The 14447-nt window shown below is 37.2% G+C and overlaps 2 protein-coding genes across 6 annotated transcripts; one reads left to right on the forward strand and one right to left on the reverse strand.

Annotated features, from left to right (window-relative positions):
• Positions 1 to 522: 522 nt before the first annotated feature.
• LOC132151822 (histone-binding protein N1/N2-like) lies at positions 523 to 7150 on the forward strand. 5 transcript variants are annotated; one of them, XM_059560218.1, is made up of 16 exons: positions 523 to 677; positions 1354 to 1392; positions 1485 to 1598; positions 1722 to 1802; positions 1895 to 2004; positions 2252 to 2569; positions 2630 to 2806; positions 3005 to 3057; positions 3127 to 3203; positions 3293 to 3366; positions 4393 to 4581; positions 4666 to 4838; positions 5080 to 5148; positions 5544 to 5618; positions 5985 to 6117; positions 6959 to 7150. In XM_059560218.1, exons 1-16 carry the CDS (start codon positions 640 to 642, stop codon positions 6988 to 6990), a joined length of 1752 nt encoding a protein of 583 aa, XP_059416201.1. In that variant the 5' UTR covers positions 523 to 639; the 3' UTR covers positions 6991 to 7150. The 5 variants fall into 5 exon arrangements, with proteins under 5 accessions (XP_059416201.1, XP_059416203.1, XP_059416199.1 ...); XM_059560220.1 differs by having other exon boundaries at positions 2252 to 2443; positions 2612 to 2806; XM_059560216.1 differs by having other exon boundaries at positions 2252 to 2806.
• Positions 7151 to 7582: 432 nt separating this feature from the next.
• On the reverse strand, positions 7583 to 14362 carry LOC132151299 (coiled-coil domain-containing protein 17-like). The gene is made up of 14 exons (XM_059559403.1): positions 14091 to 14362; positions 13775 to 13858; positions 13644 to 13697; positions 13438 to 13552; positions 12601 to 12742; positions 12410 to 12517; positions 11995 to 12128; positions 11317 to 11439; positions 10942 to 11102; positions 9995 to 10080; positions 8259 to 8468; positions 7959 to 8181; positions 7719 to 7829; positions 7583 to 7645 (listed from the first exon to the last, which is right to left on the reverse strand). Exons 1-14 carry the CDS (start codon positions 14301 to 14303, stop codon positions 7604 to 7606), a joined length of 1806 nt encoding a protein of 601 aa, XP_059415386.1. The 5' UTR covers positions 14304 to 14362; the 3' UTR covers positions 7583 to 7603.
• Between the last annotated feature and the right edge of the window lie 85 nt (positions 14363 to 14447).

A 14447-nucleotide genomic window follows, 5' to 3' on the forward strand; every position in this document is an offset into this window, starting at 1 on the left:
AGAATTAATCTGGATTATCACTTTTAAAAGAACAAATTGATATATATATTTAAAAAAAAAAAGCATATTTTAAAAGATATAAAGACCATTAAGGTTATTTTGACATTATTTGTACGTCAATTAACCAGATTCTAATTATATTATATTATGTATTTCAACGATTTCCACTGCCCTCCCGCTTGGTAAAGACATCTGATAAGGATATAATTTAATATATAAGATAATAATTATTATTAGTTTTATTATAGAATATAATTTGTTATATTTGATTCACAAAAATGCCTGGAACGTTTTTTTTTTTCGAAATATAATTTCATACAAATCATATTTTTAAAAAGTTATTTTTTTATAGTCTCACATAATCTAATGAAAAAATATATACTTTCCATTAATCTTGTTCAATTAGACATATTAATCTTGTAGTTCATGAGGCTTTAACAGCAGCGTAAGATGGTTACTTGCCCTTTAAATTTATTCTCCCGCGTTTTTGTGACAGGGTCGTAGTTCAGCGGAAGTACGGCTTGTATCCGTATTTAAAGGCGCCAACAAAGACTAATTCAGGAGCAGCTTCACAAACCTGCCATTTGCACGCACATCATCCAACAGTACATTACAGCTTTGTTTATTTAACGCGTTAAGATGCCAGAGGAAACAGCAGCTGCTTCAACTGCCGGAAGGTAAAATACAATGTTTAGATTACGTGCGCTCCTGAGCATGGGAAGTAATCAGATAAGTTAAATGAAGTCAGAGTGAGAGCTTTTTGGCTGGTTTCGTTTGATAACAAAGCTGCAGCAGCTCTTGTTCTCCGTGAAGAAAAAATGCTCGCTTTTCTCCCGCGCCTGGACATCGTTGCACGCGACGGGATGGCATCGCCGTTGATGTGTTGTGTTTGGCTGCTTTCATTTGGAGGGAGATAGTTTAAAATGAACGGCTAGTTTCTTTCTAACGTTATATCCTAAATGAGGAAAGTCCCGCTCTGTCTACGCGCGGTCACGATGGCCCGTCAGCGCGCTTGGCGCTGCATTGAAATGGCCGCGCGCGCAGAAATATAGCGTTAAGTTTGAAAGGTGGCGGTAACAACACACATAACACTTTAAATCGCCCACTTTGCGTATCATATTGACATTAAAAAGTGACATTAGATTTTAGTCATGTCCGCGTGTAAATGTTGCTTACACACTCTTGTCAAGAAATAACAGTCGTAGGAGCATCGCGCGAACTTTGGTCTTTGGCTCGTGAACTTCTGAAGCGAACTTTTTTTCTGAAAACTTATTAGCATTGGACGTATTCTTCAGACGAAGCAAGGTTTATTAATATTGTGTAACTATTTTTATAACCGTTTTATCTTTGCAGCATGGAGGAGAAACCTTGCTCGTCAAGCGCTGCAGACAGGTGAGTTGTTATCGTATCCATGCTTCGTTTACCCAGTGCAATAAAATTAGTATAGAATTTCATTTCACTCATATGTTCGTTAAATTTTGCAGCTCCGTCGATGTTTCTGAGGAAGCAAAGAAGCTGGTTGGCACAGGAAACCGGCACTTAGTGATGGGTGATGTTGTGTCTGCAGTGAGTGTGTTTCAGGAGGCTTGTGCCATGCTGTGAGTAGTCAAGGAATATTACAATGCATTCGTTTTATCTAAAGATGTGGTGTCTGCCATTGAGTACACTATTTAACACGGAGTTTTGAAATGCATAATGTGTAACCCATTTCCCCCCTTAAGAGCTGAAAAGTATGGAGACACTGCTGATGAATGTGGTGAAGCCTTTTTCTTGTGTGGGAAAGCCCTTCTGGAGCTTGCTAGGTATATGGATTAATTGGGTTTGAATTTTTATTAATTTTTATAAAAGGAAAAGATTATCAGTTTTTCTAACTTCGTTTTTAATATTTCTCAAGGATGGAGAATACTGTGCTTGGTAATGCTTTAGAGGGAGTCCCTGAAGAATCCTCTGAAGAAGGCGAGAAACAGAATGACTCTAAAATTGAAAGTGCAGACAACCTGGATGGTTTGTATTGTTTTAGTTTGCCAGTTAAATCTTTTTTTCATACATACTCAAGGCTTGACATCTGCAGAATTTGTTTCCAAAGAACCACCATATTGACAGTCGTCTGTGCTCCGCACAAAAACCAGAGCGTGTGTGGTGTTTTTTTTTTTTTTTTTTTTTTTTTTTTAAATATATATAAACTTGATTCCGATTAAGAGGGACTCTGGCTGTAACCTAGAAATATCCCTCCATTTGTACTATGATGCAGAGAAAACCAGAGATGAGCTTCGAGCACAGGTTTATGATGCCATGTCAGAGGACAAAACTCAGTCAGAGATAGAAAAAGAGGTGGGAAAATGTGAGCAGAAGAATCAAGAAGTTAAGGAGAAGGTTGAAGAGCCAAACGAAGGGGATGCAGCATCACCGAAAACTGAGAAACCAGCTGAACATGAGGCAAAACCTGCTCCAGATGAGGAGAAACCAGCTGAACATGAGGCAAAACCTGCTCCAGATGAGGAGAAACCAGCTGAACATGAGGCAAAACCTGCTCCAGATGAGGAGAAACCTGCTGAACATGAGGCAAAACCTGCTCCAGATGAGGAGAAACCTGCTGAAAATGAGGCAAAACCTGCTCCAGATGAGAAACCTGCTGAAAATGAGGAACCTGCCGCAGAAGTTAAGTCAAAAAGTGTGGATGAAAGCGCTCCTAAAAAGGAAGATGTCACTGTGTCAAATGGAGTAACCGAAAAGGCTGAAAAAGATGAAAAGTTTGAGGAGAAAAATGGAAATGAAGAGAATGAAGAGCCCATGGAAGAGGATGGAGGTAGTGAAGTGTGGTGATGTCTGGGGAGCACAACATTTCAATATTGAATACTTTTGCTGAATTTCACCTGGTGAATGTTCTGAACTCTGTTGGATCCACAGAGTATTTGTCTTTTTAGCTGCAGTGTCACTGAGGGGTGTCCAAAGTGATGGGTTTTCACATTTCAGTGTCCGTGAGTTAACATCTTTAATGTTTTAGATGAGGATGAAGAGGATGACGATGAGGATGCAGAGGGCGAATCGAAGGATAAGGTTTGTGATCAAGGTTTTTTTTTTTTTTTTTTCACTGATTTATTGGTTAATTGTCTTTTGTGGTTTTAGGACAGTGATGAGGATGAAGTTGGAAACCTACAGTTAGCCTGGGAGATGCTTGAAGTTGCAAAAGTCATTTATAAAAGGTATTCCCATATTACTTTTTTTTTTTTTTCTTTTTTTTTTTTCTTTTACTTATCTTTAAAAAAACACCCATCTCTTGTTCGGTCTGTAGAAAAGCGAGCGAAGAAGATCAGCTAATGGCAGCACAGATTTACCTGAAACTTGGAGAAGTTGGAGCTGAATCAGGTGTGTATGTGGTGTGAGTATATTAAAATAACTTCATTTAAAGAGTAACTAAACCCTAAACCAACTTTTTTTAGTTAATGATCTACAGGTTGAACGGTGGCTTCTGCAGTTGATTTTTCCTATTGGATGTTGCGGTGGCAGGTGACGTAAGCAGTTTCCAGTTCACCACGCCCCTTGGTATGAGCTACCACGCCCTTGGCAGTATAAAACCATCTTGTTCCGTCAAAATCGCTGTAGTGAGTCAGGAGTTGGAATTGCGAGTATTGAAACGATCAGGATAGACTATTATAGCATCTATTTAGCATATCAATTATATAGTTTAGATCTTCAAGTTAGCGTAGATTTATCTGTATTTCGTACAGTGGTCAGGATGGTACGTAGGTGTAGTGTTGCTGGTTGCGACAGCACTGCTGGACTGCATAGTTTTCCAGCAGACTTTAAAATTAGGTGCCAGTGGTTGCATGCACTTGGCCTGGAAGACCGCAAGTTCCCGCCTAGAGCTTGAGTGTGCAAACTGCATTTTACTCAGGATTGCTTCTCCAACGCAATGGAGGTGGAGATGGGCTTCTCCACACAGCTCGCGCTGAAAAGCGACGCGGTGCGGGAGTTAAGACCGCAGTTTTAATCCGTTGCTCGAATTGATATGAACAGTCACCTCGAAATCCTCCACTTCAGGTGAAGGTAGGTGAGAAAAGTCCTCTACTTCAAATGATCGCTCTGTTGCAAAGCTACTTGCGTCATTACAGTCACTCTCCATTTTAGCGTCTCTGACAGCAGCTGTCAATCAATTCGTCACTGCGAGTCTCAGGTTCACGCCGCACTCGCTCAGCCCCGCCCTCGGTTCGTCCCCTCTATCTCCGCTTTTCAGCATTTTTCAAATATTGTCAGTGGGTGGAGTCAGGCTCTGACCAGGGGTTTAGTTACACTTTAAAGGATCTTTTTGGGTTTCACAAGTTGCTGTAAAATTGAAGTTATTCGTTAGTCATTCTTCAGTCTTCGTTAGTTTCTCTGTGTTGTTTTATGCAGGTAACTACAGCCAGGCTCTGGAGGACTTCAATGAGTGTTTAACCTTGCAGCTGAAACACCTTCCCTCTCATAGTCGTCTTCTGGCTGAGACTCATTACCAGCTGGGCACAACTTATAGCTACACAACCCAGTACAGCCAAGCCATTGAGCACTTCTCCAACTCTATCAAAGTCATTGAGAGCCGTCTTGGTAAGTAAATTTTTACAAAATTTTTACAAATTTTTTGTGAGCAAGAATGGTACACAACTTATTTCCATATCACTCTTACTGCAGCTATGCTTCAGGAGCTAATAGAAAAGGCTGAAGGTGCAGAGGCAGCAAAGGAGGAGAAGAGGGAGCTTGAGGAGTTGAAACAGTTACTGCCAGAAATTGCTGAGAAGATCGAAGATGCAAAGGAGAGCCAGAGGACATCTGCTGCAGCGTCCGAGGCCATCCATCAGACTCTTGTGAGTTGCATTGGTGCAATATTGCAAATGCATGAAGCATGTTCTCGATTGTTCAGTGCTTTGCAGTGGCTGATGATATTGTTATTAGCTTGTATTATACATTTATTGAATATGGTAGTTATGTCATGCATCCCTAGCATTGCTCTTGGTACACAAAAAAGTGGAGAAATTGGGCGTGTGTCATCCAGGATGCAGCAAAAAATGGCTGATGGGGCACTGAGTAGTTTGGAATTTGTTACAGGCCGGAGCATCCACCTCATCTGCATTTGCAGCTGAAAATGGTGGCCCATCTTCATCTACTGCTAGTCAGGTGTGTTAATGCTTCGTTACCTTGATTAGCATTAGGGATGGGTGATCCTTTTTGTTAAAATTTCATAAATGGACCATACGGTTTTCTGAAAGGCCATTTGTGTATGGGTTTTATTTGTTTGTTTTTTTTTCCATCTCATGACATGGACCAGCTTAATGTCAAGGGGCGTTTGGCACCAAAGTTAAAAGTACTGAAAACACTTGAAAGTTGAGAAACCATGTACTAATATAATATAAAAAAAAATAAACTTGAATTGAATATAATTTTTGTATCCTTTTGATCCCAAATAAGTGACTTTGTCAGTATTGATACTGCTGTATCCCTCTTAATCTCAAACTAAGGGATATTTCTTAGTTTAATGGCAGTGCCACCCTAAAATGTCTGTTTTATTTCAGATTCCTGTAAGGCCAGCTGATGGTGCATCTTCCTCAAAGTCTGCTTCTGACATTTCTCACCTTGTTCGCAAAAAGGTGAGTATCTGTCACTGACGTGTAGTTTTAACCATTGCAGTAGACCTGGGGGGGGGGGGGGTTGTGGTTGAACTAGCATGTTTCGAGGTTCTTAACTGGAGTGAATGAGGGTAGTCTGCCACTAAAGGGGCATTTGCATTGCTACCTTCTCTTAGTTGAGGTCTATTTTTCATGCTGGGTCATGAGCTGAGTTTGCCAACTAGATTAGTCTTGGTGTTGCTTGGTGCTTCTATGGTGTTTGTGCTTCATTATTTTGGTTTGGCATGTTGGGGTGTTGAAGTGGCCATATGTGCTGTAGTAGCATGTAGAGACTAGGTGTTCAGTGAAAAAAAAATAAGTGTTCTGTCCTGCTTTATTCCTGCACAGAGGAAACCAGAAGAGGAGAGTCCAAAAAAGGAAAGTGATGCTAAAAAGACTAAACAGGAGACCTCAGTTAATGGCAGCGACGACTCCGCCCACAACGGCAATGGAGTCCAGGAGAAAATGGAGCAGGAGGCGAGTTGATGGGCTTGCTTTTTCCTCTGCAGTCACAGGGCTTGACCATAAGGAGTGTTCGATGGCCCAGTGTAAAAGATGCTTCGAATAGTTGACAATTGTCAGTGCGGCAGCATCACAAGTCATTTTCACAGCAAGTCTTGCCAATTTTAATATTCAAACGCAAGAAGCTGTGAACTAGCTCTACTTGAGCATTGTTTGACACTGTGTACACCGTGCAACTTGTTTTCTTTTGCAAATACACCCCCAAAATATCAGAAAGCCTGTGTTGGCAAGTATTTACATGAACGGTTTTAACTGTGTGTAAAAAAAAAAAAAAAAAAATAAAAAAAAAAATTATCCAGTGTGTAGATTAAATATACTGGCACATAAGACAGCGGCCTAAATACCTGCTCTCATGTTAAACACAGAAAATCACTCTGCTCTTTTTCTAGGTTTTTTTTTTTTTTTTTTTTTTTGATCCATTTGGCAGAAGCTTTTATCCAAAGTGACTTAGTCGAGGAATACAACATTTTTGTGACCCTGAGATTGGAATTGTGACTTGCAGGATTCTGAAATATTGGTGTCATAACATTGTTAGAATACAAGGGTCGAAGAAACCACTTGAGAGGACCGATTTCAGCTGGATGCACTTTTACAAATACTAGCAAAATCTTATTTTAGAGAAAGTTTGTTTCTTTTGGCTAAATATTGGTAGACTGACTGAGGTAATGAAATTGTTTTGAGTATTGCATCTGGAGTTTTATCATTTGTCAAGCTTCAGTTTATTGCATAAACTCTTAGTTTTTTTTTTTTTTTTTTAAATGAGCAGTTTGTTTAATATTTTCACTTTCTCTTGCAGTCAGCCAAGTCTTCCTCTGTGGAGACGTCAGCATAATGAGCATCTTCTGATTGACCACTTACCTTCCAACCAGCAGAGCATGCCTGCCTCAAACTCCATGAACAACTTTTTGTCTCTTTGTTTTGTAAATAACCCGTTTGTCCAATTTTTGTATAATTGTAGTAAACTTTGAATAAAGGATATTTGCATATGTGAATGAGGCTTTTAATATTTTATCCTTCGTTTTTTACAAGTGTTCTGTTTAAAAAACGGCTAGATGTCCAATGGAATGATAGAAATTCATTGGACAGAAAGTTACGGAATCCCATGATAGGATGATTAATATAATGGTTGAACTATTAAAGTAAAATATTTTTACTAGTATGTTTGCTATTTAGTGTGAAAATGATAAAGCTGCCTTAAATCACTTTTCCTAGATCAATAGGAAGTCTCTCTCTCACACACACACACACACAAACTTGTATCCATGTCAAGTAATTAACAACTTCTAATGTTTCATAGATGTGGAAAAAAAATATATGTGGTTACTTGATATACAAAGTGTTTTAACAACTGCCTATATTTTATGGTAATTAGATTTGGGTTTAATTACTCAATTTGTCCTCAACTGGTCTCTTTCCACATGATCTTGGATGAGGGTTGCAAAGTGTTAACATGGTTCTTGGTTCGCCAGGACTGTGTTTGAGGCCACCTAAACAAGAAAACCTTACTAAATTTTGCTTTTAAAAAGCAAATTAAGAAATCTTTGTAAATATTTTTCCTACCATGGAAATTAACTTGTATTGGTTTGTGTTGTTAGGGTCAATCTCTTCAAGGGTCTGTTTATCTCCATCACGAGCATTTGCTACTCGAAGACAAAGTTCCATGTTACCCAGCTTGGAAAGAAAGAAACAGTTTTTAGTCCGATTTAATAGTTATAACTACTATGGGACATTTAACCTAGTTGAGATTTATGTTGATATGGGCTTATAAAACATCAGACTTTTACTATTTGGTGAACGTACTTGTGGCACAGAATTTAGTTGACCTGGACTTAAGGATGCTTGAACTGGGAGAGCGCGGAAGGGAAGCCTCCAGTGACCACTGTGAACCTGGTTGTGCTGGTCAAAGAGATCAAGCTTAGCCCAGCCACAAGTCACCAAGCCCTCAGTTTCATGGTTGAACAAATCCAGACCTTCAGAAGTCTGGATCTCTATGACCAAAGAGAGATCTGAAGTTGGCTGTACTCTGAAATGAAATGCATATTAAATGATGTAAACATATACCAGCTCTAGCTATCCATATTTATGTCTGCACCAAACTACCTTGGCACAGGTTGCGTAACAGCTAGTAGAGCATAGTTTCCAGAACTCTTGTTGGACAGTAATGGTCCTGCAGGTTGGCACTGCACAGGTGGCATTGGGGTGGTCTGTCCCAACTTCTGTCCATTAAAATATAACCCTGCCAATAGACGCACTGTTCTCAAAGTAGCCTCAACACCCATCACCAGGTCATAGAAGATCACGAAGCCAGCCCTGTACACACACATTCAGACGATAGCTGGATTTGAATCATATCATAATATATTTAGAGTGACATGTACAAGCATCTATAGGCAGGGATGTGCACAGACATTTTGAGGGGCAGGGGCTCAAGTGAAATAAAGGTCACTTCTCATAATTAGTTTTTTTTTTTTTTTTTTTTTTACAAAAAAGTATATATATATATATATATATATATATATATATATATATATATATATATATATATATATTAACGCAAGAGTTCAGATGCAAAAGCCTCTAAGTGCCATCTGAAATTTTCTTATGAGCTTTTTTTTTCAAGCTCGTATTTAAGTTCAGTAATTTAACTTTGACAATTAATAGGTAATTTTCATTGCCAGTAATGTGAAATAAGTGAACATAAACATACAAGCTTGATAAAAATGATCATTATTGAAGGATATTTCAGATGTCACTTAGAGGATTTTTCATCTGAACTCTTCATATTTAGAATAACCTAAATAACTGCATCAAACAGAGGGGCGTGTTTTACTAATAATTTGTTTATTTTTGCACAAGGCACTACATCTTTTAATTATTTTGGTGTTATCAGAATACATAACACTTTAAAATTAAACTTACCAAAATAATTGAGTAAAAATTCAATAAAAGCCAATGTCATGTATGTATTTGTGGTGGTATGGAATACTATTTTATAAAGGTTTCGAGGAAATAAAAAAAAGTTAAATTTCTTAAATACTTCATTTATAAATATTGTTATTTTTAAAGTTAAATGTTAACTTATTTCTACTCAGTTTTATTTATTAATGTACCAGATGCAGTTACTCAGATTTACTACATTTTTTAGAGTGTATCCTCCATCTGTTTGCATCTGTAGATTTCTTCTACATTCAGCAATTTAGATTTCTAAATTTCAGGGGGAAAGATTCTTGATGTAAGCCTAAGTCAATAACTGGGGACGTTCTGTATGCAAATTAGGCGTCAACTAGTTAAAATGCGCACATTTGCATCTAATTGACAGGGAAATGCAGGTAAATAGGATAAACAAAATAACTAAAGCATATCACCTGGTGGTGATATATGCTTATTTTATTAACTTATTTTATTACATGGCTTGGTTGAATTCCAATGTAGAATGCGGAGTATAACAGAGCGTTGCCATGAAAAACAGAGCGTTGCTATGGACTCACAGGATTCTAACCGTAGAGACGGAGCGGAATATTTTCTTTAGCGGAAGCAATACAATCGGGTTTAACAATCGGGTGAGAGGGAGAGGAACGCTTCAGAACTCCTGACCTGATATTTAGATACTATATTTCAATAAATATATTTGTTTGACATCCCTGTGTGCAAACAGAAATATATATTATTTTTCAAAAATAAAAAAAAAGCATCCCAGAAAAAAGGGCACTTTCTCTCCAGGAATAAAAAGGGCAGGTGCTCAAGCCCCCTTTCATGTCTATGTGTGCACGTGCCTGTCTATAGGGACTAAACTAGAAAAAGAAATCAGTAGAGGACGAAGTGAAAATGTGTCTTACACAGGATCATAAGGAGCAGGACCAAGAGCTTCCAGTGGATCAGTTATATGGGATCCCATCAGCGAATGCTGTTTTGAACTCTGATCCTGCAATAATAACATTGGTAAATACAAAATATATGAACCATATCATTCTTCATTCTCTATAATTCTCACAATCACTCTTTTGTGAGAATGCCAGAGAATGAAGAAGGGCATTAAATTGATTGAAATGCGACAGCAAAGACATGAATAATATTCCAAAAGATTTATATATTCAAATAAATGCTATTCTTTTGAACCTTTTATTCATCAAAGAAAAAAAAAGATCAATGTCCACAAAAATATCAAGCAGCTCAACTGTTTTAACATTGTTAATAATGAGCAATGTTGATTTAAATGATTTCCAAATGATCATGTGACACTGAAGAAATCCAGCTTTGGCATTACAGGAATAAATTAAATTTTAAAATACATTAAAATAAAAACAGTCTTATAAGTGATAATAATATTTCACAATATTACTATTATAGTGTATTTTTTATCAAACAAATGCAGCCTTGGTAAGCATAAGAGACTTCTTTCTAAAACAATACAAGACTTACTGACCCTTAACTTTTGAATTCAGTAGTGTAATTATCATAAAGAATTAATATATTGGTACTATAATGGTTATTGGCTGATTATTTTTAATTATTGGATCTTGGACATCTTGATACTGTATTTTATAATGTTGTCATGCCTAAATTCACTTGTAGCATTTAAAACAACTGATTGTTGTTATAGTTTTTTAAATGGATTCATTTAATTAAAAATAATTTTCAGTAGAATTGAATATAATCCATGTCTCCGTTACAGACATAATAAAAATATGCAGTTTCAAAGATTTTGTGCACTCTTAAAAATTATCACATTAACCCAACAGATATTACATCAGTATAAATTAAGATGACTGAACCTTTGGCTCACCAGTGGCAGATCAAGATGTGTTAAAGCCATAGAAGATCCAGGAAAAACAGACAGAGGAGCTCTCCTCTCTCGGTCCTTCTCTTTTTCTCTTCTTAAAAAGGCAATCTCAGCTTGGAGGTTAGCCATTTGATGGATGTGGTCTTTCTGGATATCAGTGAGTCCTGATCCAGAAAAGATGGATTCAAATATTCAAATAATATACTGAAATATTCAAATATTATTCAATTCAAATGCTATGAGCATATAATTGTATAGAAGAGTTTAAGCATGCAAATTAGACAACACACAATTAACACATTTTCTATCAAATGTTAAACATAACTTTATCATTCATCATGTCGTGCTCAAGACTTCAGATTTTAGAGGAACAGATACCATGCTCTCCTTTGTGCTTCTCCCTGGCCGGCTGGATTCTGAGGATTTCCTCCTCAAGCCTTTGGTTCTCCTGCTCCACAGCAAGAACATCAGGGTCCAACACTCTGTGGGGAAACCTCATCCCTGGCAGGACAGAAATGAGATATGACCCTGGATCCTAAAGAATAGTCTACAATGGGCCCCAAATATATTCAGACTCGTTGGTAGACATGGACTTCTTTGAACAGACATTCAAATGTTCATACATACATTCATAGGCTGCATTTATTTGATCAAGTTCAGTAAAAACAGTAATATTATATAAAAATACATTAATATACAATTTAATATAACTTTTGTTTTTTCTATTTTATTGTATTTGAAAATGTAATTTATTCCTGTGATGGCAAAGCTGAATTTTCAGTAGCCATTACTCTACACTTCTACAGTGTCACATTGTTGCTCAGGAAATATTTCTTATTATAATCAATGTTGTGCTGCTTTTTTCTTTTTTTGGTAACAGTGTAAATCTTTACTATCACTTTTGATCAATTGAATTGTTTTTCATTGAACAATAACTAAATAAATAAGTCACTCAATCAATCAATTTTGCTAACCCAAAACTTTAAATTGGTACTTTATTTTTCCAAATATTATTTGTAGCCACAGTTAATTGACAGTGATGATGGTACTACTCACTTCTTCCTTTTATCTCGCTTTCAGCTCTATGTTTTGCCTGCTCCAGTGTAAGAGCCTCTGTTTGAAGGTCATGCATATGGGCCAGAACCTCTGGGTCTGAACCACCGGACTGCATGTATGCCAGACGCAAAGCTCTGTTTCAAAAAAACAAATGCACCATAATGCTAGAGTGGTCTGTATGGTTGCTAAAGTGGCACTTAACGCTTGCTAGGGTGTACTGGCTGCACGCCAGTCACTAGTGGTTACTAGGTTGTGTTTAGGAGCTTTCTTGGCAGTTCTTAAAAGAGCCCACTCCTAAGAATTAAAAGCCTATTATTGTTCCTAGATTTGATATGCATACTTCCTTAAATCATGAAATTGCATGTTTTTTGTCACCTCTTTTATCATCCTGGCAACATAAGTTAAAAAGACCAACCTTATCTGAGCAGAAAGAGGTCCAGCCACAGAAGAGATCAAGTCAAAAGTAATATGTTGTGTCTTCTTTTCCTCTGGTGGGTTGGAGGGGACTTCAAATGGTTTAGGCCTACAACACCAGCAGAGTATAAACATGCATACGTGGATTTATAGCTTCTCTGCACATTTCCTTTTTCCTCCACTCTCTCTTACCCTTTCATTGAGTTGATGTGAGAGCTGAGCTGCTGCAGCACGTCCTCATTCCTCTGTTCCTGATTCCTCAGTTCTTGCAGCACTTCCTCGAGATGAGCCGTCCTCTCCCGTCCTGCCAACTCGGCAAGCCGCTCTTCTATTTCTGGGATAAACACATCATTAAAAAAAAGGAGTGAAGAAGACTTTCACATCAACGTGTTCATTTCAACAAGTTTTGAGGTGTTTCAACCAATCACAACATGAGTTTGCAGTTGCTAAGTGAAACAGTGTGACAACATTTTGGGGTCCCATTTAGAACTTTAAAAAACAAACTCTTTTCAAACTCTTTCAAACTCTTTAGCGTTCTGTGGTATGAATGGCTTTTAAAATATTTTTGTTATAAACTCCAGCTAATTTCATTTCAAGCATTTTATGTATGCTAAATGCCCACATTTAAATAAAAAATGCACACATTTTACAGCTTGATTGATAATATGAATAAGTGATCTTCAAATAACAAGAGGAATAAAGTTCTTAAGTGTTTTCAATAACTTTACCAAAACCACAAAATTTATGGCGCATAGTTACAAAAAAAAAAAGTGTAAATTTTGGTATTAAATTGATGAAGAATCAGCAAGTAACGTATTTAATTAAGAAGAAAAACGTAGAAAATTGTTTTATTAACTACTTTGAAAACTCTTTTCTTTTTTTTACGGTGTAGTTGAAAACTCAGTTTTTGTCCATATAAAACTAAATAAATTCTAAAATTATTGTTGCTAATTGTGATTGCATGTACATACAAAAAACAATAGCTTTCTTTTCTCATTTTTATGACATAATTGATCTAGGAGAAGTTACCCTCTCTCTGCTTCTCCAGCTGACGGTTGCGAGCCCTGATCACAGCCAGTCTCTGCTCATGAAGAGCCCTGTGCTCATCAGCTCTCTGCTGGACTGAAGCCTGCTCCTCAGACACCTGAGGAACACTTACCCATGTCCAAAACACGTAATACCACATCATATTTACCACAGTATTTACATTTTAGAGCTAAGCATATCAAACTGACCTCTGTCTGTCTCCTGGGCAGGTTTTGTTCAAATGAAATCCTGAGTTTTTGAAACTAAAACAGAAGATCGTCAGATGGAGCATAAAGACCACTCTGAACCAGATTGATTAGCTTTGTATGTGGTCCTGTACCTCCTCAGTGAGATTGTTTAGTGCAGTATTCTCTGACACATTGTCCTGTGCACTTTCACTCTCATGATTCCTCTGTTCCTTCAGCTGGCCAATGGAACAAGAAACACACTAACAGTATTACTTTAATTACCATTCAAGAGTTTTAGGTAGGTATATTGTTTTTACACTCTTTTTTTATTATTATCTTGAAATAGTTCATCAATATTTGAGCAACAAACTATTAACTGCTCTGTTTATTCAAATTAGTATACACAGTATATTTTAATATACAAATCAACTGCAGGTTTTTGGAATAATTTAATATTCAACTACTTACAATAGTTAAATTAGGTGTTCTTGCCCTTGTAGGATGCAACGTCTTCACAGCTGCTTGTTCTTTTTGAGTGAATCCCCTCTGACCTCTCCGTCGAGGTACTTGATCTTTTAGGTCTGTGCCAATGCAGAATTTGGCCTTGTGTTTATCCAAGAGTCCAGTAGAATGGAATGCCATCTTACAGTTATGACAAATTAAGTCCCCCAAACCTTCCATCTCTCCAGCAAATTATTAAAGTTAGCAACTTTTACCCTATTGAAATTCTAAACTGGACCCAGATAAGACTGATTCTAAAAAAAAAAAAAAAAATAGGAATATACTTTTTGTTAGAATGTCTGTCTGCCTTAGCTTTTAAGTAGT

This window comes from Carassius carassius, chromosome 10 (assembly GCF_963082965.1).
Source record: "Carassius carassius chromosome 10, fCarCar2.1, whole genome shotgun sequence".
Lineage (NCBI taxonomy): Eukaryota > Metazoa > Chordata > Actinopteri > Cypriniformes > Cyprinidae > Carassius > Carassius carassius.

Excerpts from the sequence above, each read along its gene's own strand:
- LOC132151822 (XM_059560216.1), top strand. The coding sequence starts at position 640 with ATGCCAGAGGAAACAGCAGCTGCTTCAACTGCCGGAAG. Across the intron at positions 1,803-1,894 it reads GCCCTTCTGGAGCTTGCTAG|GATGGAGAATACTGTGCTTG; the intron begins GTATATGGATTA and ends ATATTTCTCAAG. Across the intron at positions 4,839-5,079 it reads AGGCCATCCATCAGACTCTT|GCCGGAGCATCCACCTCATC; the intron begins GTGAGTTGCATT and ends AATTTGTTACAG.
- LOC132151299 (XM_059559403.1), bottom strand. The coding sequence starts at position 14,303 with ATGGAAGGTTTGGGGGACTTAATTTGTCATAACTGTAAGATGGCATTC. Across the intron at positions 10,081-10,941 it reads CACATCTTGATCTGCCACTG|GATCAGAGTTCAAAACAGCA; the intron begins GTGAGCCAAAGG and ends TTATTATTGCAG. Across the intron at positions 7,646-7,718 it reads AATACAAGTTAATTTCCATG|GTGGCCTCAAACACAGTCCT; the intron begins GTAGGAAAAATA and ends TTTCTTGTTTAG.